We start from the raw sequence: 24975 nt of genomic DNA, 5'->3' as shown, positions 1-24975 counted from the left end.
GACCTAAATCCAACAAACCTTGCATGGTAAGGGTGCTAAATAACAAAGAGAAATGGCCATAAAGTGTAGAGGTTCAAACATTTTTTGGGTAGTGGTGGGGGGTGAGAAGTAGGGTCCTTTCCTCATAATTCACCTCTCCAATTTTGCACAAATGATATATCCCTAGCTCTTCATGTTTGGCTAGCTCTTTATTTGTAGTGTATATCACAACTTTATTTGTAGGTGTATTAATTAATGCCACTTACGTGGATTTGAATTAATACAACCTTGGTTACATGAGTTGCCCCCACCCCTCCCTCTCCTCCTTCTCTCTCTCTCCCTCCCTCTACTAGTTGAACTAGTTGGGAACCCGTGCCTCGCACGTCTTTTGAGGCTTCCAAAATCAAATTCTACCCAAACCTCCTCCTCCCCTTCCCGAACCTCCAAATTCTTGCCACGTGGTAGCTTTGTGAAACTCTTCCTTAAGATAATATAGAGAAGAGATGCCTTTGAGGCCTTTTATAGAGAATTGTGAGACCTTAAATAGAAAGGATATGGGTGAATGCATGCAAATAGAAAGCATATGGGGGGTCATCATTTCATTACCTTAAATAGACACGATATGGAGGGGTGAATACATGCAAATAGAAAGCATATGGGGGGTCATCGTTTCATTACCTTAAATAGACACGATATGGAGGGGTGAATACATGCAAATAGAAAGCATATGGGGGTCATCATTTCATTGCCTTAAATAGAGAGGATATGGAGGGTCATCATTTCATTGACTTTTTTCAAGCATTAATCATTACATACTAAAATGAAGCCTTAGAAAAACACTCTTATTCTTGAAAATCTTACAGAATATATTTAATGGAAATGCAAAAAACATTTTGGTGCCATGTGTAATGGTGGAGGGCTAGCTCCTCCTTGTGAAGGCTACACAAAAACAATAAAAATATTTTAGTGACGATGTGTTGCTCCACAAGGACATCTTGTCATGATTACATAATATGTCCATAATATCAAATCTTACTCCTCAGAGCACATTTAGGATCATCGGTTGGAACGATCATCAAGGCCATACGGTTAGAAAAGGACTTTGAGTGTTTTTTGGGCCCTTAATGCGGAAGGAGTTTGGAGGGGGCACCACATTTAAGCATTGGCTTTAACTTCTTGCCTCTGAAGGCAATGCGCTCCGAATAGAGCCAAAAACCACTCAAGTAATAAGCTTTTCCACTAGCACAGTAAACTATGCCTGGAGCATAAATTGTAACTCGACGATCCGAAATCAAACTTGGCCGATTTTAGCATAGCTGGAGAAATGTGTGTAAAACCTAGCTGCTATGTCATGCTTAGTGCAACCAATCAATGTGGGAACGAACTACGGAAAAGCGTGCAATGAATGCTTGAGGTGCATTTTTTCACTCACCTGACACCACCCCCGGCCTCCCCTACACGAGCTCGAATCGAACTCACACGCTTCCCCGGGGGCCCCGGCCGATAGATGGGCCACGTCATGCAAAAGGATGCTGCTGACGTGGCCAAGAGGGCACGTCATCGTGCCAACGTGGAGTGGTCGGAATGGACTTCTAAATCAAAGTCGGCGCCCTAAAGTAGCTTCCTAGAGGCGGTGCATTACCTCTGCCTATAAACCCTATCGTTTCATCGAAAGCCCTGAATTTATATGAAGCTCGGCAGCTCTCTTGTTTTTTCCATCGAACATCTTGGAATTTCTGCACATACAAAGCCCTAGTTTATTGCAGATCTTCTGTATTTCTGTATCGGAAACCCTAAATTTGTCAGAATCCCTAGTTTACAGCCATGCGAGGAGGCTTGGTCTGTAATGCCTGCAATACAGAGTTCTCTGATGAGACCGCGCAGAAGAACCACTACCGTTCCGACTGGCACCAATACAACCTCAGAAGAAAGGTACCCTACAGTTGACCAGGGCGAAAATCCATTGGTTAAAAAAAAAAAAAAAAGAATTTCATTGACAACATGTCCAGTTCTCCATTCCTGTCCTTTCATTAGATTTAGCATTTTTCAAAAGTTCCACTGGTGATTTTTTAGAATCAATTTAGCGGTTGGTAACTTTCTCTATTACAAGAACCTGTCTTTTATTTGGATTGGAGAGAGAGAGAGAGAGAGAGAGAGAGAGAGAGAGAGAGAGAGAGTTTTATTGTTGTTTTCAAAGGACCCAATGTGTCTATGAATGAGACCAAAAGTAGTGCAAGGGTTCGATGTAATATTCAGCCATGGAAAAAAAGAAACTAAAAAGACTATCCATCATGATCATCAGCATCATTATCATTGTCATTGTTGTCGTCGTCGTCATCAATATCATTATATTCAGCATCATAATAAGTATGTGGATACATCTCCACATCAGGACATGTGTGTGGGGTATCATGTGTGTGGGGTATCATTCTCATCCATCTAGAACCTACATCATAGAGGAGTCTATGACAGTTGAAAGGCTCACCATGTCCACTACTGGTGGGGGAGTGTCCCTATGCCACTGGAGAATCTTTTCAAGCTTAGAGAGAGAGAGAGAGAGAGAGAGAGAGAGAGAGAGAGAGAGAGGCTTTTTCAAGCCTCCTAAAACAATAAATAAGCATGATTGTAAATGTAAACTAAATTTATTTTTGTTTTGATTGTCATGTTACCATGGTGGGCTCTTGTTCATAGTTATGTGAAATGGGCAGAAATGGCTAATATAGAGGGCCGACACGCGTTTCGGGATAGGTAGGGGGACGAAACGCGTTTCCGTCACCGAAACGTTTAGGTAATCTCGAAAGGGTTGTTTGAAACGTTTTAGCCAAACAAGGAAACATTTTGGGCTGCTGTTTTCCACTAAACAAAGCATTTCAGAACAACACGAGTGTATAAGAAAAATTCCATTACATACTGATATCACTTTATTTGTCTTCTATTTTCTTAAACCTTAAAACTCATGTCATATTGTGATCACATGTGTGCACACAACCATGACATTTCAGCCCTCTCCCCCTCCCCTCCCTTGGCCCTTCTTGTTGATATGGCGTTTCCATTTCCGTCGTCCTTGAAATTTTCGTTTTCATTTGCGTTTGCATTTTTGTTTCTCTATTTCTCTCAACTATGCTCTTGTTATCTTTTCACCTAAATTTGCCCCCCCCAAAAAAAAAAAGAAAAGAAAAGAAAAAGAAAGCGAGTAATTATGTTGTTGAAACAGAGTTATACTATATATGCATGTATCTTTTCTTGAAATTGCCTTTAAAGAGGTTATTGGAGTACCTGGAATAAGTGAGGTCTTGTTTAACTTAAGACTTGAGCCATTGGTAGGAAAAAAGAGAAAAGCAGAAGAGAGGCTCATTGGTAGATGGAGAAACATTGTACATACTGGAGTACCTGGAATAATTGAGGTCTTGTTTAACTTAAGACTTGAGCCATTGGTAGGAAAAAAGAGAAAAGCGAAAGAGAGGCTCACGGGTAGATGGAGAAACATTGCACTTGCGACAGTGTGGTTGCTTAACTTCCTTCCAGTGTATTTCTTAATACTTGCGTTTCAAACCTACTTGCATAGGAAGTGGCTGTAAAGCAAATTTTTTGCATCATCGTGCAACTCATTGCATGTGAACCACTCACTAAGAGTAGTTTTTCTGATACCTTTTTTTTCCCGATTGGCCTTAGGCCCAAGATCCTCGTGAAGTTATGAATTTTCCATCGCTCGTAGAGCTCGCCCGTAGGTGATGCCGCCGAGGAAGTACCAAGGGGGTTTTGAACCCATGACCTGTTGGTCATTATTTTATAGGGGAAGATGACCCTGTAATCTTTGGACATCGGGCTTTTCATCATGTAAATCATATTATAAATTCGATGTCATGATTCTGATACTGACACATAAAACGTGGGTCTTAGTACCCATTGATCTCATCCATCACACCATCACTTTAATGCTGTGCCTTTTTGCACGATTTACCGTCTATGATCGTTGCTCTGTAGACTGGCATGACCCTTGTACATATACTATCATGGAGAGCTTGTTGGGAGATGTTTTGAGAGCATTACATGCAGTTTATAGCGATTCACTTGGATGGGGTGGTTGTTCTTGAGGTTGAGTATGGTGTCTATTTAGTTAGAAAAGGGTTTGTTTCTAGGAGTGTTGGTGATTGTGAGACTTGTGTCGTCTCTTTTGAGCGGTGCTCAATTCCGTACGATTGGATTTGATATAGCTCATATATGAGCTTTGGGCCTGTCGCACCTTCGACAAAGTTGTCTTTTGTTTGTGGTAACGTTAATCATCACGTATGTTCCTTAATGTTTTTGTTATGTCTTTTTATTCATACTTATGTGCTTGTGTAGATCCACAAAATATTTTTAAAAGAAAGAAAAGGACATCTTACATTACTTGCTCAATGTGATGGAGATGCATCACCATCTTATGTTGTTGGATGTGATACATTGCTCTTAGTTGAGTGCTCTCGAAAGCGCAAACTAGATTATGTTTCTTGTAGTTAGATTAATACTTTTATGACTTAGAACATTGACTATTTACCTCTTTCATTCTTTGGACTATTGATATTTTTTTTGGTTTTTTTTTTGGCTTTTGAACTATGTATTGCTGTAATTGCTCCAAAAAGGGTTGAGCACAAGCTTGACACACACTTAAACTATTAATACTATTGAACAAGATGAAATGACACAAAACCAAATGAGTAGCAATGTTGAAATTTATATAACCCTGTAATAGGGCCGGAAAGGGCTGACTCCCCTTGTAATATGATTGTATTATCAAGGATTTTCCAACATACAAGCCTTATGGGCATAACATGCTAGATTTCCAATGACATCCATGCAATGAAAACATTTTGCAAACTGTTTTGTTGAAGTCGGGGCTGATTCCACAGCTTTTGTCGTGAAAAACCTCACTCCCCAATCCCCAGTGTCTTACTACAAGCAATTATACTCCACTGGCATTCATACACAAGCATATGTGTGCTAGGCGGAGTCATAGAAGACCTCAATGGTGAAGCACGCGGATGTAGAGTAGGTGAAGAGAATTTGTAGAAGCTCTTATTGCTGAATTTTCTGATTTTGAGAGAAGAAATCAGCTTTTGATCAAATTGTTGGTGATAGAAATGCTCCAAAGCTTTTTCAGAAGGTACATATCCAAGAGATAGTAGCTGAAAAGGACTCCCAAGAGCTGGACAGCAGTGTAGCACTCATTTGTTGGCTTCTCCAAGAGTTGGAGAAGCAAGAAACCATGCTAAAAAGTATGTGTGTGGATTGGTTATGCTGAAAATTATCTTCCTTTTCCTCATCATGAAGAAGGCACCTATTTCTCTACAAGGGAGAGAGAGGATAAGACTTTCCATTCGTATAATGGGTGGCCATTGGGCCACCTCAATAGGAGCCACACCTCTCCCATAAGTGGGAGGGTGCTTAAGAAGTTGTTTGGCCGGCCATCATCCAATAAGTGCCCAAACTCACTTATAACTTGTTCGTGCAGTCTTTAATGAAGTGTGATGTCCAATAAGTTGTCCGGCTATACTCTAATGAAGTGTGGATCTGCAAAGCAACACAATGAGCTAAAACATAAATAAGCTTAAACAAAGAGTTTAGAGTCACACCTACAGTCCACAAGTGAGGTCAAAATACAGATTCACACGCACGGCTCACGAGAGGGTGTCCCTTGTTCGTAAACTAGATACACAGATCTTGTAGACTAAAACATTTCACGTGAAAATAGTTTTAGGCATGCAAGTATGCCATGCATAAGAATGTATTAATCAATCTCTCTTTCATTCAGCTTGTATCGGGCGGTCATTTCGGGCATTGACATTTTTTCTCTAGGTCAATCAATATTGTAATCTGGATATGGATGCAGACCAAAATCCCCGACCTCTCATATCTAGCCTATTGGCCCGTGGTGTCACCATTTAGCCACCCAATTGGTCCATCCGTACTCTCTCATTATGTATGTACATTGGACTGGCGTCCATGGCAGTTGGATATGCCGGGGATTGATGTCACTCATGTGATACTGTGGACTTGGCTTTCTGTTGGGGCTTGTGCCTATGTGTACATGTTCGGAAGTGCTTGGAGGATTGGTGTTGCATTGGGTTTGGTATCTTGTGTACTTGCTTGTAGCACGTCTATTTTGGTATAGTTTATGAATGGGGATTGTCCATACCAATGCTGCACTGCATAACATCTTTATGTGCTTGCTTGTAATTGAAGTCGCATACTATTTTTATGCTTGTCTGACCAATTTGTAGTTCTAGGTAAGGGGACGCTCGTTCGTGAACCGTGCATGTGAAACTGTCTGCTGACATGGTTATGTGGCATGTGATAGTTTGTAAGTATTGGTTATAAATCTAGCCTTAAGAATTAACATTAATTTATGACTGAGTGCGGTGTGTACACATTCCATTAAGTTTTAGGCGATCAAAACTCACTTATAAATTATGACCAGCCCTATGTTTGCACACACTGATGTCCCGAGGTGGACAAAACTCAATGTCCACTGCTGAGACCTTGTCCCCTTTGTACCTTTGTACAAAGGGAGCAACCAACCATGTGTCCATCCTAGCTTGCACCACAAGTCACTTGTCCTCTCTACCTGACACCTAGGGAGGACATCTCATCTTATCTCTCTTTCCTTTCTTTGTAGAAGTTGGTGCCCTCCTTCATGAGGCCTTGTTTGTTGTATTTTTTGCACTTTCTCCTTTCCAGCTTGCTAGTATACTTTCCAAGCTTTCAACTTCCAAGAGTGCTTCTAGGTGGTGTTCACTCTCCCATACACTCCCAATGACTGAAATTCAGCAAAACAACTCTTATATTTGTTGTAATTTTTGGTCTTTTTATCGAAAATCCTAATTTCAACCTTCGTTTCTCAAGTTGAACCATCGGGGAAGCTTTCCTAGGGTTCCCTTCATCCTCCTGAAGACTTTTGTCGCGAAGGATCGCGACAGATTGAAGATTTCAACACTCCAAACGCTTCCATTGCGAAGACTTCCGCTGTCATTGACTCTACTTGCAATTGGTAAGCTTTGATGCTTAAATATGGAAGCAAGTAGCAAGAGGGAGGAGCAGGACTCCATGTTCACATACCTTGTGTAAGGTTCTCTTGTTCTACGTCCTCTCTTGCATATTGTTGCTATCATGTGTTGGTGGAACAATAGAGAGCAGATGGTAGGGAACATGGGCACTTGAGAGGGTAGTGTGAGTTGCAAGTCTACACCGATAACCACATTGTTTGCACAATTATATTCATATGCATTGGTATGGAGATTTGGTCATAAATGCCCATGACACTATGGCAAGATTACATTCAGAAATGGACAGGAGGAGACGTGGAGCTCATGAGACGCTTGGAGGATGAGCGGCTAGTGTATCGGAATGCCAACCATGCATTTGGTAGATAGACTGTATGCATGCGAGAGACAAAGCTTCAGCTAGTCTCATGGTGGGAGAAGTATGGGATCAGTAGCCCTCACTTGGTGAGTACAACTCTAAAAGACAAGTCTGTTATTTACATAATACATAGATCAATGATGATTTTACTTAGACTTTAGTACCCTGTACTTACAAAGTTTCTGTATTTTAATGGTAGAAATGCCTCGCCATTCGAGTCCTCTCACAGGATTGTAGTTCGGGTCCTGTTGAGAGGAACTGGAGCACATGGGTCCTCTTCCATACAAAGAAGAGAAACAGGTTGTCTACTGCTCACCTGGAGCGGTTGGTGTATTGCCATTGCAATCTCCGCCTAATTGAGCAATCGGGCAATCTGATAGAGCCTTGTCAGGTCAATGTCAATAAAATCAACATTGAGAAGATGAAAGATGTCCCAGAGATTCCTCACGAGGAGCGCGACATATATGCCATGTTGTATGAGGAGTTGATGGCACCTGCTCATGGCACACGAGCATCTACAATAGCATTATCAGGAGGTGCTAGTACTAGTGCAGCAGCCTAGACGAGTGCGGCAATTGAGCCAGCATCATTCTCTTCTGAGAGTGACATTGAGTCTACCGAGGAGAGTACTGATGAGGACATCGAGGATGTTGAGGATTGAGTGCCGAGTTGGCAGTGTCCACACTCCATATTGAGGACTCTAGTCTTTGGGACTATCAAGCTCCTCTAGTTTACTATTTGTCATCATTCATGCATGATTGCATCTTTCAGGCTTCAGCATGCTTTACTTTGTGTATTTCAGACTTCAATTTACTTTTTTTGTATCAGCTCAGGATTCAAACTTTTTGTGATCACTTTGAGTGCCATAATTGATGATGAAATCCAGATCTTGATTCTTGATGTTGCCAATTTATTTATGCCAGTTGGTCAGTGAGTGAGTTGGGTGCCCATTGTAACTGGGTCACCCAGATTCTTTAGTTTTAGCTTGTAAACATGTTTTAATGTGTAAATGATGCATGTTTAATATTGTTTTGCAGGGAAGGCAACATATTTTTAACATATTATAAACCTGTATATAAATTTTGAGGCTTGTACCCCCCCTTTTTGTATGAAACGTTTTTGAAACTTCTAGAAAATGAATGAAACGTTTATGAAACACGTTTCATGAAACGCCTGGCAACTATGATCATGGGTCTTCCACACACAAAGAAATGTTGGGACAACTTATATGTGGTTATGGATAGGTTGACAAAGGTGGCACATTTCATCCCTACAATGGTCAAGCACACGATATCTATGGTTACAAGGCAATTTGTGGATCATATATTCAAGTTTGTGTTGGAGTATGCACAGGCGGAAGCATAGACACTACAAGAGAGAGAGAGAGAGCAAAGGAGAGAGCTTGTGGACAAGATCACCTTTTATAATAGCATGAAGCTTTACAATGGCAATAGCCAGCAAGGAAAGTGTTGCACTGTGCTTGGATTGGATTACATGAAGTGATAATGAGGACTTGCCTTGTATAGTGAATTTGTGAGTTGGCCGACTGTCCCTAGAAACAGGCTGACAGCCTCACGACCTACTAAATAAGGAGAAAATAGATAAAAGCCCATAAAATAGGGAAAGCCCCATAACACTGAGATTGACAATTTCTAACACTCCCTTTGCAGCTCATAGTGTGCAAGAGTTTGAAGAAGATAAGCTGCAACCATGGACCCTCCAGTACTCTGCAGATACTGGAATCACCTCGGAGAGAGCACTTGCTAACCTTTTCCTCCAAACAAAATGCCACCACGAACGAGGAACTTTGCTTGGCTCCGAAATCCCCACACAAGTGTGCAGTGAACTCCAAGAATAAGATGATGAGCTGTTGGATAGACCGCGCCCATAATCCCCAACAATGGATTGTGAACACATCATGTCCAAAAAACCTCGAACAATGAACTTGGAATAGATCCTGTCCATAATCTCTGCTACACCAAAGATGACCGTGTCTTGCCAAATTTTTAATGCTTGGAACTCCGACTCATGGTTCTCATGCACTAGAAAATGGAGCTGCTACCAGTCTCCTCTCCAACCCACAAGCCTCCTCTGGATGGAAGCACGGGGGAAAATTGCACGTATACTAGAGAAGTACACTATCTCGGTCCTCCTGAGCCAGAAGCGCCTTGGGAGTCCTAGATGTGTTACTAGAAGTATCTGAGTCACTGTCTTGTGCGGTGTCTTTGCCCTTCTTTTAAGATGAAGACTTGCCCTTGGTCTTGCCCTTGGTCTTGTCCTAATTCTTGGACAAGCAATCCTTAGACAGATGCCCTTTCTTCCCACATGAGAAGCAACGACTCTAACCTTTCTTCTCAAGTGAAGTAAGTGCTTGATCTGAACTGTTAAGAGACACCTTGATCTTACCCTGAGAAACAAGGACGGACTCTTCTTCCAAGAGAAGGGAGCTAAGGTCATCAAAATCTAATTGAGTGGTTGTGACTTGGCACCTCAAAGCTCGAGAAACCACATCATACTCCGGAGGAAGCTTGGTGAGGATAAGTGCAACCAACTGTGCAGAGGACAAAGTAGCACCCATTGCCAGTAACTGGTCATGGATAATCTTGGCCTTCATGAGAAACGATTGCATAGAACTACCAGTAGGAAATAACATACCGTAGAGTTGTCCGTGCAACCAACTGAGCAGAGGACAAAGTAGCACCCATTGCCAATAACTGGTCATGGATAATCTTGGCCTTCATGAGAAACGATTGCATAGAACTACCAATAGGAAATAACAAACCGTAGAGTCGTCCTTGCAAAGTAACTGCCCGCATCAATAAATCTTGAGCAAAGCGATCCTCTAATTTGGACCATACTTGATGAGCACTGGTAAGAGTTTGCATGGCCAATGAGACCTCCTTTGTAATGGAGCACTGAAATGCGCCTTTGAATCATGATTCTCCTAGTCTTGTAATTCTGCAAGGAATTCATTCTCTTGGTCCTTGGTCCACCTCCTCGAGTTCTGAGGATGCTCGGGCTTCTTCTCAGTGCCCTGAAAAATCTCCCATAAACCTTATGGATGAACGAGATCCGCATGTTCAACTTCCAATGGCAATAGTTGGTTCCGTCCAACTTGTCATCCTTGTTCGTACAGGGGGGAGCCATATCTATAGCAACAAAGTACACAAAACTTAGCACTCCAAGACTCCTCTCAAGCACTTTCCAACGAAGCGAGGCACCAGGACCAATCAGCCCCCTCTCAAAATCTGAGAGAGAAAGAGGCTGGACAGCAGTAAAACAGTCCACCAAAACTCACCGGAAACATCCAACTGGAGCTTGTTAGGTTGCACCACATGTGAAGAGAACACCTTCCATTACAGTCCACACTGTAAAAACAGAGAAAACAGCTCTTTCACCGCAATCAAACGCCGAAAAACAACTCCAAGAAGCTTGTTGATGACGCTTGGCACGAAGTAGCAGCACCAGGGCAGCCTGGGGGAGTGAAACGCTGATGAAGAAGAGTGCTGGGAGCAAAAAATGCAGCTATGTTGAGAAAAACGCAGCCACTATTTGGATCTCCAGAAAACGTTGCAGAGGGAAGGATCACGGTCGCAAAGAAGAGTGCAGCCGGGTACCTAAGCGACTGATACCATGTTGGAGTATGCACTGGCGGAAGCATAGACAATACAAGAGAGAGGGAGCAAAGGAGATAAAGAGCTTGCGGACAAGATCACTGTCATGTGCACAATGCGTATCTACCGTATGCTATACGCATGCAAGACTAGTTTCGAGGCTTGGGGAAGCTTGGAACCAGGCAGGCTGATTGACGAGCTGAGTTAGGGATATACTAACGGGCGGGCACCCAAGTATGGACGGGCGGGCGGCCAAGTATGGACGGGCGGGCGGCCAAGTATGGACGCCCGATGACCGGCCAAGAGCCTATAAAAGGGTGGCCAAGGTTAGTTATTGATATAGAGAGTCTCGCGAGTTTGTGAGAGCTCTATGGTCATCTAGTGTAGACGCACGCACCTGCTTTATGCAGCCGAGGCCGGCAGCAATCTCGAGGCCCGTGAGGGCAGCTTCGTGGCGGTATGGGACGTCGCGAGGAGGAGATTGGTCGGTACGTCAACCTAGTTAGCTCAGCTCGTGGCTCGGTGGGGACAGCCAAGACTGTGGGCTTGCCCACGGCTGTCATGGTTGGGAGGTGAGTCAGGCCTGCACCCCCTTGCTTGTTTGTTTGTTCGTTTGTTTGCAGGATTCGAGTTTCGAACCAAGATCGTTCACGAGGGGATCCGTGGGGATTTGACAGTGGTATCAGAGCATACCTCGTGAACGAGCAAGTCGGTAGGTAGAGAAGAAGAGGTCGAAGTACGGTATGTGTTAAAAAGCTTGCTGTTTTTTCTGTGCATATTGCAGTTTTCAGTTTGGTATGTGCTTTTTCTTCATCAAAGAAACCCATGTTGATGATGGGAGATGGTAGTTTTAATAGGGTTGATTGCTTTTGCAAAGAAGAGGTGAATTGTTGTGCATACGCATGAACTGCAGGGAGAGAAAACTGAAAAAAGAGAGAGAGAAAAAGCACGTTGCTTTTCGTTGATTGAACGAGAGAGAGAGAGAGAGAGAGAAAGAAGCGGTTGTGGCATGCTGATCGAATGATGGTGAGCAGGCGATTGGTAGTCGAGTCTGTGCAGTTGATAAAGCTGGCAGTCAGCGTGCGAGGGCAGCCGTGATGGCAGGCGTCTTAGGCTATAGTTCCAGGTGGCCAGCAGGCCTGCATAGCCAGGCGAGCCCAGGCCTACGCCAGGCGGCCAGGCAGCCAAGCCACGTAGGCGCCTAGGCTACGCCAGGCGGGCTGGTGCCCAGGCCAGGCGCCCAACCAGGCCCTGTAGTCGATAACCAGGCCCTGTAGTCGATCCAACACAGGTATTGCATCTGGCTGGCGCAGGCGCACATGCAGGCTGGTGCGACAGTTCTGGCGCCGGCAGCCATGACGACAGCAGCAACAGCCTGCTCTCCACATCAGCAGACAGCATCGGGCTAATCCAGGAGGGAAGCGAAAAAACAAAACGCAAGGAAAGCATTTCGTTTTTTTTCTATGCTTTCGTTTTTTGTTTTTTTTAGGGGAGTTTAAAATATTTAAATTTTAAAAGAACCCTCTCTCTAAGGTTTCCAAGGTGTTTATTTTTTTAAGAACAAAGAATATATATATATATATATATATATATATATATATATATATATATTCAAGGAAAAAAAACACAAAAGCTAAAGCAAAAGCTAAGCATAGCTTTTCGAGATTTTTTTTGGCTTTTGGGAAACCTTTATAAACCCCCTCACGTGGGCTTCTTGCCACACATCTCTTGCGTTCTCAAGTTCTCAAGTTTTCAAGCTCTCAAGCTCTCGAGTTCGCTCGCACTTTCATTGTGCAAAGATCGAATTTTCTCTTCGCGTACCCTCTTCACAATGTCGACCCAAGAATCAGAGTTGGAGCCCCTCGTGGAACGCGAAGGCTTGCCGGCTACGGAAGGCACTGATGCCGATCTTTTTGACGATTTTGTATCAAAATCAGATTTCCAAGAGTTCAAAGTAGCTCTCGAAGCTTCTTCGACGGAACGTCAGGCACAAATCGCAGCCCAGATGCAAGCTTTGCAGAACTCCATCGCTCTATTGACAACTACCCTCTCTACTTTTTCGGGAATGGATACCTTGGCTTCTGCTTTAGGCCCCAACATTACTCCGGAACCGCGAGCAAAAACAGCGAACCAAGGAGATCGTGGACACGTGGCTACACAGGTGGCAAGTTCACTTTCAGTTTCATCCATATGATGTGAAACTCGTAGCAGCGGTGCCCGGGGGACTAGGGCCTTTGACACACTTGTTGATACCATCAATGCATATTAAAACATTTAAACATGGCCACAGCCTTAACACATATCTATCATCACTTTGCATAAAACATAAAGCTGGATAAAACATCCACAAATGCTGAAAATGGAGCTTGCACGTGTGACACCGCATAGAGGCCGGAATGGGCCGACCCCCCCCTTGGAGTATTTTATTACCCAAGGAGAATAATATCATGTACAAGCTTTGAGGGCCTTACTCTCCCCACAGGGAGATGCCGGATTATCCATATACAAATGCCATAACACAGCCCAACACAAGGCAACTGAGCCGGAACATAGGCTGTAGAAATGCCGAGCCAACAATATAATCCATATACCTCCGTGTGGGTACTGATTCTTCCCCAAAAACCACGGTTCTTCATGCAATAGAGCTGGTACAGCAAGTACAACTCTCCATTCAGCCGGTACAACAGGTACAATGGCTGGTACAGTCGGTACAGTGGCTGGTACAGCAGGTACAGCAAGTACAAATGCTAGTACAGCAGGTATAGTGGCTGGTACAGCAAGTATAGTGGCTGGTACAGCCAGTACGGTGGCTGGTACGCGAACAGAATTTCCATCGGAGCGGGCCAAAAATAGCAACTCTCCTAAATTTTAGGAGTGTGGTCCTTTGTATTCTAGGATAATCCCCCATTCCCAAAGCTTGTACTTTCCAAATATTTAAACATCCTGGAGTCCACCAGACCCCTTTCAGACTGGGAAATGTCCAGGCTGGTGACATGATGATGGAAAGAAGATACAGTTAGCAGCAGGTTTCCTGTCCGGCAAAGCTTTGCTTTGGTGGAAGGAACTGAACCCTAAGCCAACGACTTGGGCACAATTTGAAGATATCTTCAAGAAAGAATTCCTCAAGAAAGAGGATGATTATGATGTTTTTGCCCGGTTTTCAGCTTTGACCATGACCTCGCAGCACCTCACTTATGAGGTCTACCTCCAGAAGTTTCGTGACTTGCAGATGAAAGCTACAAAGATGGATCCCACTACTCTGTTGGGGTTTTTCGTAGCTGGTTTACCAGACTCGTACCGATTACAGGTTAAAAATAACAAATGCAAAACATTGGACGAGGCCATTCATTCAGCTCGTATCTATGATGATACGATGGTCTCTTCCAAGTCGAAACCCGTTACCGAGCAAGGGAACAAGCATAAAAGAAAGTTCTCCGCACCTATGCCTAACACGAATGAAGGCAAGTCGTCGGACCAACCTTCGAAGAATACAAGTTCGACACCAGCGAAGAAGAAACGACTCTCCGCACCTATGCCTAACACGAATGAAGGCAAGTCGTCGGACCAACCTTCGAAGAATACAAGTTCGACACCAGCGAAGAAGAAACGACTCTTTAGAGCTTTGAAGCTCAAGAAGGAAGGACGTTGTTTTATCTGTGAAGAAAAAGAACACATGCATAACGAGTGCCCAAAGCAAAAGGGTACCAAGTCAAACGCAGGACCCAAGCCAAAGGCAGCTAACCAGTTGTCTTTGACAGGTACATCAATTATTGTACTCTCTCGCCCTAGTACTTGTTCTGATTGTCTGTTCAATTCTAAGGTATTTGGCGGCGGGAATTGATGGTATCCCGCCAGAAGTTTTTAAGATTTTATTGGGCGATCGGGAGTGCAAACAGGATCCAAGCAAACCCTCCTCAGACATGGGGAAAGCGGTGATGCGCTTGTGGGAGGCTTGGTTTAATTCCGGCACACTCCTTGATTCTACTTCCACTTCAATGATTGTGTTCATTCCGAAAAAGGGGGATTTGTCCAAACCGGATAACTACCGGGGGATCTCCCTTATTCCCATTTCCTTGAAGATTCTAACTTCAGTTTTGATTGGTAGAATCGGAGAGGGTCTGGAAGCGCGAAACTTCTTTCTTAAGGCGCAAGCTGGCTTTCGTCCTAGGGAGGAATGTATAGCCCAGGTGGTCTGCCTAAAGGAGATCATTCTGAGGCGTAAGGTGGTCGGTAAACCCACCTATGCGGCTTATATAGATTTTGAAAAGGCTTATGATACGGTTCCCCATGAAGCCCTCTTCCTGAAAATGGAGGCGGCTGGAGTGGGGGGACGTATCCTAAACTTCTTCAAAGCCCTATATAAATCGTCTAAGGTACGAGTACGGGTAGGGGAACGTCTGACCGAGGATGTTCCCATCGCGCGGGGGGTCCGCCAAGGATGCCCCGCCTCGCCCACGCTCTTCAATATATACATCAACGATATATTGAGCGAAGGCGCTAGTAACCTGGGGGTCTCAGTACTACCGGGCCTCGAGAGGCGCATCCAGGGACTTCTCTTTGCAGACGATCTCGTCTTGTTGGCAAAGTCTAAAGAGGAACTCCAGGCTAGCCTCGATAGACTTGACGACTGGGCGCTGACGTGGGACATGAAGCGCGGAACCAAAAAGTGTAAGGCGACCGTGTTTTATGGCGACCTTGATGAGCTTGAGAGATTCGGACCTCGAATTGGATCTCAAGGAATCGAAGTTGTCGCGGAATATAGATACCTTGGTATTCTGGTTGATAATGAGTTCTCAATTGAGACCATTATCAAAGACCGGATTGATGCAGCTCGTAAAACTCCATATTCGCACAACACACTTGTTGTGTTCACGAAAGATTTCGATGTGGAGCAGACTGGCCTTTCTTAAAGCCTGCATCTTCTCGGTCGCGATTTATGGGGCTGAAATTTTGGGGGCCCACGATATGCGCAAGCTCGATCCGATAGAGAGCTTAATCGCGACGGGGATGCGGTGGATAGTGGGCAAGTCTGCCACATCAACTTCTGTTGTCGTGTCGGCCCTGCATAGGGAGCTCAAGCTTCCCCCTGTCTCTGCCTATTGTGCAGGGCAGAGAGTCAGGGGCTTCACCAAGTACTCGGGACTGCGAACTTGGATCGCAGACTTGGTGAACCATATCCCGGATTGGAGCCAGTTCAAAAAGTGGACGTGGTGCAAGCGAACTCTTTTATGGGAAAAGAGGTATATTAACAGCGCGCCAGTCCAAACCGCGAGGGAGGAGAGTTGAAAGTTGTGGGAAAACTCTCATGGTTGTGCCTCCCTAAGGTCCTATAAGGAGAAATCTTTTGATCTCTCCCGTAAGTACTTATTTAAATCTGTGTTGGGTGAGGACCCTGGGGGGGCGGGTGAAAAACTTCTGCTTCTCGCTCGCGTAGATGGGCTACGTCTTAAGGATAAGGTGATGCGATCCACACCTAGGACGTGCCCGGTGTGTAAAGGGGATGAGAACGAAAGTTCTCTTACCCACCTCCTCATTCAGTGCTCCGGACTGGATGGTCCCAGGGAGGCAATACAGCCCGCCATCATGCATGCCAGGGGGCTAGACCGGAACCTGTCGGATTGCGAAATCGGAACCATCCTCCTTGGAGGGGAGGCTCGCGGGAGGAGACTACCTGGCGGGGTGGTCCCTTGCCCGAAACAGAGGATCGCCTATGCGCAATGCGTTGCAGCTTTCCTCCGCGTGGCCGTACCTAAGTACTACAATGAGCTGTCCCGCGAGTTGTCTGAGCCCGAGCCGTTGTAGTCATGGTGTTGGGTATGGCCTCGTTTTCGATATCTGGTGGAATTCGGGCTACCGCCGGGTATTGCTTTGTTTGGGACACCTCCCTCGAGCCGACGCCCTCCATATGGGTATGGCATTCCTTTTCGGAAACCCGCTGGGTGATCTTCTTGACAGAAGAGTTTAAGGGGGCTTTTTTAGCAGGTGAGATCCTTGATCAAGACCTGCACTATCTCTTTCTTGAGATGCTGACCCACACCTCCTTTCAAGGGGGTAGTCCAGGGAAGTGCTCATGGCCTTCTTAAAGGACTCATGGCGACATGGTGGTAACGGGTTTTTTCCCCGAGCAAATGGTGGTAGAGGGTGATTCCTTTGCAACCTCCCAGCTCAAAAACAAAAACAAACATCTTCTCCGAGTTTATGGAGAAGTGAATGGCCATAAAATTCACATTCTGTTAGACCCTAGCAGTTCGCATAACTTTGTTAACTACAAACTTGTGCAGAAATTGAGTCTTGATACGACACTCAGCGACCATACCTATGAGGTACGTCTACCTGCGGGCAGACAAGTTTGGGATCGCAAGGTGGAGATGCTTCCAATCCAGATTCAGGACTACAAAGATACTCTGGAATGCTATGTTATGCATCTGGAAAATGTAGACTTGTTATTAGGGATTGAGTGGTTTAAGACTCTTGACGTCCAGATAGATTGGTCTAGTCATATTTTTTCTTTTCAGCATAGGGACACCAAGTATAGTATTTTAGGTGATTGTATCCATCCCTCTCAGGGACCTCTTGTAAATACAATTGATTTTGAAAATATAATGAATTCTTCTTTGTACACCGCTTTCCATTGTGTCTTGATTCCACTTTCTTCTTTTCTCATCCCTTCCATGGATGTGAATGAATTAAGTGTGTTTGAAAGCAAAGAATTACAGAAGATACTTGATTCGTTTCAAGATGTATTTCCTAAAGAATTGCCATCGGGTTTACCACCTGAACGGGCAGTAGATCATCGTATTGACTTGATCCCTGGTGCTCATCCTGTGAGTATTCCACCTTATAGGATGAGCCAAGCTGAGGAAGATGAGTTGGCTAAACAACTCGAAGATTATTTGAGGATGGGTCAGATCCGTCCAAGTAAATCACCTTGGGGTGCACTTGTGTTGCTTAGGAGAAAGAAGGACAATACTTGGAGAATGTGTATAGATTACAAAAGATTGAACAAGCTGACAATTAAGAACCGTTATCCTCTCTCTAGATCAGATGACCTAATTGATCGGTTAGCAGGAGCGAAATATTTCACGAAGATAGATTTACGTACTGGCTATCACCAGATACGTATTCATGAAAGGCATGTCGAAAGAACCGTCTTTCGGACTAGGTATGGCCATTACGAGTTTCTCGTATTATCTTTTGGGTTAACCAATGCTCCAGTCACTTTCCAGCAAATGATGAACGATCTTTTTCGTGAACATTTGGGAAAATTTGTGGTGGTGTTCTTAGATGATATTTTGATATATAGCCGTACTCTTGAGGATCATGTCAGACACCTCACGATTGTCTTATCTATTTTAAGACAGAATCGACTATATGCTAAATTGAGTAAATGTGAGTTCTTTATGATCGACATCATTTACTTGGGACACAAGATTACTAGAGATGGATTGAGCATTGACTATGACCGAGTTCAGAAGGTTTTGGATTGGCCTATACCGCGAACAGTGAAACAACTTCGTTCTTTTCTCGGTTTTGTTCTTCTTCGTCGGAAATCTGTACGGGAGTACTCTCAGCTCACACTACCGATGACCGACTTATTGAAAGGTCGTGGACGTAAGTCCAATCAGCCTATCACTTGGAATAACGATTTGGATATGGCCTTCAGACTTTTGAAAGATAAAGTCAAAGAAGCACCTATCTTAGCATTGCCTGATCCTAGTCGGCCTTATGTTCTTGAAACTGATGACAGTGACTATGCTATCGGGGCTGCTTTATTTCAAGATGGTAGACCGGTTGCTTTTGAAAGTAAAAAGCTAGACGACACTCAATCTCGTTGGCCAACCCTTGAGAAGGAGCTTTATGCTGTGATTCATGCTCTCAAGGTTTGGAGACATTATTTATATGGCTCCAAGTTTGTGGTATTGACTGATCATCAGTCAATCAAGTATGTGTGTGATGCGGATGATTTGAGAGGAAGGAAAGCTCGTTGGACAGAGTTAATGCAAGATTTTGATTTTGAGATCCGTTATCGGAAAGGGTCCATGAATAATATTGCAGATGCGCATAGTCGGATTAGAGAGGTGAATTCTTTGTCGTTCACCGAGATTTCTACTGACTTATTTCAGTCATTGAGAGGGCTTTGCAGGACTGATAGTTATTTTGGTCCATTTTGGCAGAAGATCCAGGACGGGAGCTCATTGATTAACCAAGACTCGGTGACTGAGCAGTCTACTATTCAGGCTGCAGGAGGTCAGTGGATGATTCGGAATGGTTTGCTGTTCCGTAATGACAAAATTTGTGTACCACAGATCCCGGACATTAGGTCCAAGATTCTGAGGGAGTGTCACGACGCCCCTTCTGCTGGACACCCTGGGGTACACAGGACGCTATCTTTAGTGAAACACACTTTTTATTGGCCGAAGATGAAAGGGTATGTAGAAGATTATGTTCTCAAGTGTCAGATTTGTCAGGCAAATAAAGCTGAACGCTTTAGACAGGCTGGGTTGTTGCATCCTTTGCAAATCCCAGGTAATAAATGGGAAAGTATTTCCATGGATTTTATTACCGGATTGCCAAGAACACATCAAGGCCACGATTCTATTTGGGTTGTGGTAGATCGCTTGACAAAAATGGCTAGATTTTTATCGACCCGGAAGACTATTACAGCTACGCAATTATACCGCAGGACATAGTCAGTGATAGGGACTCTAAGTTTATGAGTGATTTTTGGAAACTTGTTTTTGAGAAGTTGGAAACAACTTTGAATTTGAGTTCCTCAGATCATCCTCAATCTGATGGCCAGACTGAAAGAGTGAATCAGATTTTGGAAGATATGCTTCGAGCATATGTATCCAAAAGACAGAGTTCATGGGAGGATTATCTTCCTATGTTAGAATTTGCATATAACAGTGCTTATGTATGGTTTTCAACCTAGATCACATGTTACAGTAGGATTCTCCAGACTTCAGCATGATGCAGCACGTAATTTTTTGCAAGATATGCAGGAAATGTTACAAGTTGCAAAGGAATCTATTAGAAGTGCTCAAGACCGCGACAGGTTTTATTCTAATAGACATCGTTCACCTAGAGAGTTCTATGAAGGAACGATGGTGTATTTGCGAGTTCCGAAAGATTCCGAGACTTTACGGACAGGTCGATCTCCGAAATTATCCCCTAGATACTGTGGACCATTTCGTGTTACACGACGGATTGGTTCAGTTGCATATGAATTGGATTTGCCTTCTCATGTGAAAGTTCATCCTGTATTTCATGTCAGTAGACTTAAGGAAGTACTGGGTGGAGCAGATCAGTTAGTTACTCCTCAAGAAATTATAGATGTCCAGGATATGACATTTGTTCCGCACGAACCTGAAAAGATTCTTGGATTTCATGAACGAAGATTGCGTCATACGCTTATCACGGAATACAAGATCAAGTGGAAGGATCGTGTTGAGGAGGACGCTACATGGGAGACATTGACTTCTCTTCAGAGAGATTACCTTGGCTTTTTAGTGAGCTCAAGAGTGAGCTCTTAGAGGAAGGGGAGTATGTCATGTGCACAGTGCGTATCTACCGTGTGCTATACGCATGCAAGACTAGTTTCGAGGCTTGGGGAAGCTTGGAACTAGGTAGGCTTATTGACGAGCTGAGTTAGGGATATACTAACGGGTGGGCACCCAAGTATGGACGGACTGACGGCCAAGTATGGACGTCCGATGACCGGCCAAGAGCCTATAAAAGGGTGGCCAAGGTTAGTTATTGATATAGAGAGTCTCGCGAGTTTGTGAGAGCTCTATGGTCTTGGAGCCTGGATCTAGTGCAGACGTGCACCTGCTTTATGCAGTCGAGGCCGGCAGCAATCTCGAGGCCCGCGAGGGCAGCTTCGTGGCGGTATGGGACGTCGCGAGGAGGAGATTGGTCGGTACGTCAACCTAGTTAGCTCAGCTCGTGGCTCGGTGGGGACATCCAAGACTGTGGGCTTGCCCACGGCTGTCATGGTTGGGAGGTGAGTCAGGCCTGCACCCCCTTGCTTGTTTGTTTGTTCGTTTGTTTGTAGGATTCGAGTTTCGAACCAAGATCGTTCACGAGGGGATCCGTGGGGATTTGACAATCACCTTTTATAATAGCATGAAGCTTTACAATGGCAATAGCCGGCAAGGAAAGTGTTGCACTATGCTTGGATTGGATTACATGAAGTGATAATGAGGAGCTGCCGTATATAGTGAATCTGTGAACTAGCTGATAGCCTCATGACCTACTAAATAAGGAGAAAATAGATAAAAGCCCATAAAATAGGGAAAACCCCATGACACTGAGATGCACAATTTCTAACAGTTTCAAGTTGCATGGTGTACCACAACAAATTGTGTGTGATTGGGGTGTCAAATTCATGAGTTCATTTTGGAGAACTTTGTTTGAGATCATGGCAACCAAGTTGATGCCAAGCACCGCATACCGTCCCAAGATTGATGGTCAAATGGAGAGGGTGAATAAGTCACGTGCATCCCGCACTTGGATGCCACGTAGACATATCTGTACAGAAGTTGCAGGAGCTGGGTACCGGATGCCAGATCATTGTGTAGATAGTTAGGGTTTGCTTTTAGAACAAGGGGCCAGCCCATAGGGCTACCCCAAGTCTTTGTGTGGGCATGGGGATAGTGTGAAACCACCCCCATGAGGGCCAAGAAGGCCCTGACTGAACCCACCAGCCATGGAGAGGCTGTAGGACAGCCTTAGGGGCAGGCTAAGGGTAAACATTCAGGAGATGCAGCCTTTGTATGGCTGTAGGGTAGGTATGGGGCAGCCCATACAGGCTGCCCAGCCCCTAGACTGTTCGCAAATCAGTGTCCAGCCCATGTAGAAGCATGCGTATGATGTCCAGCCAACAAGGGAAAGAAGCACTGGAATTTATGTGATTTTTTCAGCATTAAATGCTGAAGTACTCAGTCGTGGGACATTTATTGCTGGCTGCCTGAATTAATGCTAGCCGATTGCTATTGATAGAGTAGTATAAATAGTGAGCCCACAATCCCATTGTTTTATCTCATATTTCACCAAGAGCTCAAGCATACAAGGGCTAGGACAGCCAAAGAAGTTGCTAAGCAAAGGGGTGAAGGACTGCAGGTCAAGGGCAGAGTTTTCTCAGCCAAGAAAGGTCAAGATTTCTGTATTTTCTTTTCAGATTTACGTCATTCTAATAAAGCAAATACACCATCCGTGGTGGGGGTATTTGGGACCCAATACTGTGTCCTCTCTCTCTCTCTCTCTCTCTCTCTCTCTCTCTCTCTCTCTCTCTCTATTTTCTGCACATCTTCATTTAGTTTGTGCGTTAAATCCGTCGCGAAAAGAGTGCTGATTTTTTGAGCATTGAAGTTATCGATCTTCTCCGAAGCTTCCGCATGTTACAATAAGTGGGAAAACAACCATGAAATTTCAGCGCCTTCCCTCTCCTCCCCTGCCGTCCCCTCCCCTCCCTCAACCATCCTTGTTGATGTATCATTTCGGTTTCCATTTCCTTTCCCTCTTGGAAATTTCTGTTTCCATTTCCACATTTCTCTCAACTATGAGTATGCTCTTGTTATCTTTTCACTTGGAAATTTCCGTTTCCGTTTCCATGTTTCTCTCAACTACGAGTATGCGCTTGTTATCTTTTCACTTGGAAATTTCCATTTCCGTTTCCACGTTTCTCTTTTATGACTATGCTCTTGTTATTTTTTCACTTGAAAATTTCCGTTTCCGTTTCCACATTTCTCTCAACTATGCTCGTGTTATCTTTTCACTTTAAATCCCCCCCCCCCCCAAAAAAAGAAAAAAAGAAAAAAAGAAAGAAAGAAAAAAAAGCGAGTGATTATATTTTTGAAACAGAGTTATACTATATGTGTGTGTACCTTCTCCTGAAATTGCTTTTAAATAGGTTGCTGGAGTACCTGGAATAACTGAGGCCTTGTTTAACTTAAGACTTGAGGCATTGGCAGCAGAAAAGAGAAAATCAGAAGGGGGGCAGCCATTAGTTTATAAGTGCTCTCTTTGCAACAAAGAGTACCGCAGTAGTAAAGCTCATGCACAGCATCTTTCTTCTAAGCTACACATTCAGAAGGCATCAGGCCAGCTGGATGTTCCTGCAGATGAGATCACTGTCACATGCCCTGCCCCAAATCGGCCGGCACATTCTGATCATGAAAAAAAGTCATCCAAAAACGCTCCACCTCAGTTTGCACAGCATGGAGACCACAGTACTGAGCAATTGCTTGGTAGGATGGCAATAGAAGAGGACAGTAATGATGAGTGGGAGGAGGTTGACGAAGGTGCGATAGATAATGAAAACCCTGACACTGAAGGCAACATGGTTGTTATGGAAGGTAGCATGGATGCAATGTCGGATGAAGATATGGGTGATTGGGATGCCAGCCAGTGCTTCATCTGTGATGTGACATCTGATGGTACCGTAGAGGGCTGTGTGGAGCATATGCATAAACAGCACGGTTTCTTTATCCCAGATTCTGAATATTTGGTAGACCCTCGGGGATTGCTTAACTATCTTGGCCTGAAGGTATGGACACCCAAATTTTTGCATCAGTTTTGCTAGGAAAAAGAAAACCTGAAGGAAAGTTTGTTTGCAAGACATTGAGTTTGCTGGTTTGACTTGCAGGTTACAAAGGGTTTAATGTGTCTCTACTGTGACGACAGAGGCAAACAGTTCCAAAGTTTGGAGGCAGTCAGAAAGCATATGATCTCGAAAAGCCATTGCAAGCTTCGGTATGGACACGATGGTATAGAGGAGGAGCTGGAAGATTTTTATGACTTCAGCAGCAGGTTGGGTAACAAGCCTCTTTGGCTTTTCTTGGAGTTTAGTGGCGTGGTTATGTGCATCTTCTAGCAGCGCAGCAATCTTGGTTTGAATAGCGCACACGATTAGGCTGGTTACACGGCATTCTACCTGGTGCCATCGCAGGAACTAGGACAAGCGTCTGTCCATCCCCGACGGTGAGCAGCCTGGATGGGCTCCTGTGACAGGGATCTGGTGTGTAACCAGCCTTTAGTTGATGAACTATGTTGGTTCTTTGAGCCAGTCGAATCATGCTTAGAAGCGTACTTATGTGTCTTTTTTTTTTTTGGGGTTGAGCTGAAACAGGTACTCTATAGAAGAAGGCTGGTGTTGTGTAACCAGCCTTTAGTTGATGAACTATGTTGGTTTTTTGAGCCAGTCGAATCATTGCTTAGAAGGTTACTTATGTGTCTTTTTTTGGGTTGAGCTTAAACAGTTACTCTATAGAAGAAGGCTCTCAGATTGTGTCAGCTGAAGCGACCATTGCTGTGCCCGTGTCTCTGAGCACGGGAGGCTCTGAGCTGATTGTTAGGCATGATTCAGAAAAGAAGCAATTTATCAAGATCATCGGTTCTCGTGAGTTTGCGAGATACTACAAGCAGCGACCTCGACCTTCAGACAAAAGAGATGGTGTCCTTGTCAATGCATTGGTTGCAAGGTTGCCCATTCACCCTAGGATTTTTGAATCTCACAGTAGGTGTAAAGGCTAAGCCGACAAGACAGCTCTCTCAATCTTACAATTGCAAATGTTACTTTGCAGGTACCGAAGCATGGGTTTGGCCACACGTCAATCACCCTACATGATAAGTAGTTTCAAAGAAACGAAGAAGCTTCCTTATTTTCAATCAGAGGTCATGCGCACAAAGCTGGGGATGAAAAATAATGTCATAAGGAATCTACCAAAGAATATTCCATATTGAATCCTCTTTTTCCCTGTTGTGTCACTTGTTATACCCTTTCTGGTGTAACTTGTAACACTGAACATGAGTTGTTGGGACTGGTGGTGATCTATAGTGGCAGCATTTAGAAGATTCACTATGGAATGGTTTTGCACTACATGATGAGGCTAAACTTATCATCGTATTCCACTTGAGCATGGCTTTTTAATGGTGGTGTTCTGCCTGTATACAGCTTGTAATAAGAAGGATTCCAAGTTGAAAA

General features: G+C 44.2%; 1 protein-coding gene across 1 annotated transcript; it reads left to right on the top strand.

The window, feature by feature from the left end:
* Window positions 1-1625: 1625 nt before the first annotated feature.
* Window positions 1626-24975, top strand: LOC147603349 (cytoplasmic 60S subunit biogenesis factor REI1 homolog 1-like). Its single transcript, XM_086796510.1, has 5 exons — window positions 1626-1911; window positions 22903-23538; window positions 23638-23801; window positions 24251-24472; window positions 24575-24975. The coding sequence occupies exons 1-5, from the start codon at window positions 1804-1806 to the stop codon at window positions 24732-24734; spliced, it is 1290 nt and encodes a 429-aa protein (XP_086652636.1). The 5' UTR covers window positions 1626-1803; the 3' UTR covers window positions 24735-24975.

The sequence above is a fragment of the Cibotium barometz genome, chromosome 64 (assembly GCF_041138505.1).
Source record: "Cibotium barometz isolate CiBa-2024 chromosome 64, ASM4113850v1, whole genome shotgun sequence".
In the NCBI taxonomy this organism is placed as follows: domain Eukaryota; kingdom Viridiplantae; phylum Streptophyta; class Polypodiopsida; order Cyatheales; family Cibotiaceae; genus Cibotium; species Cibotium barometz.
Note: the sequence above shows the minus strand (reverse complement) of the source record. Positions and strands in the feature narration are given on the sequence as shown.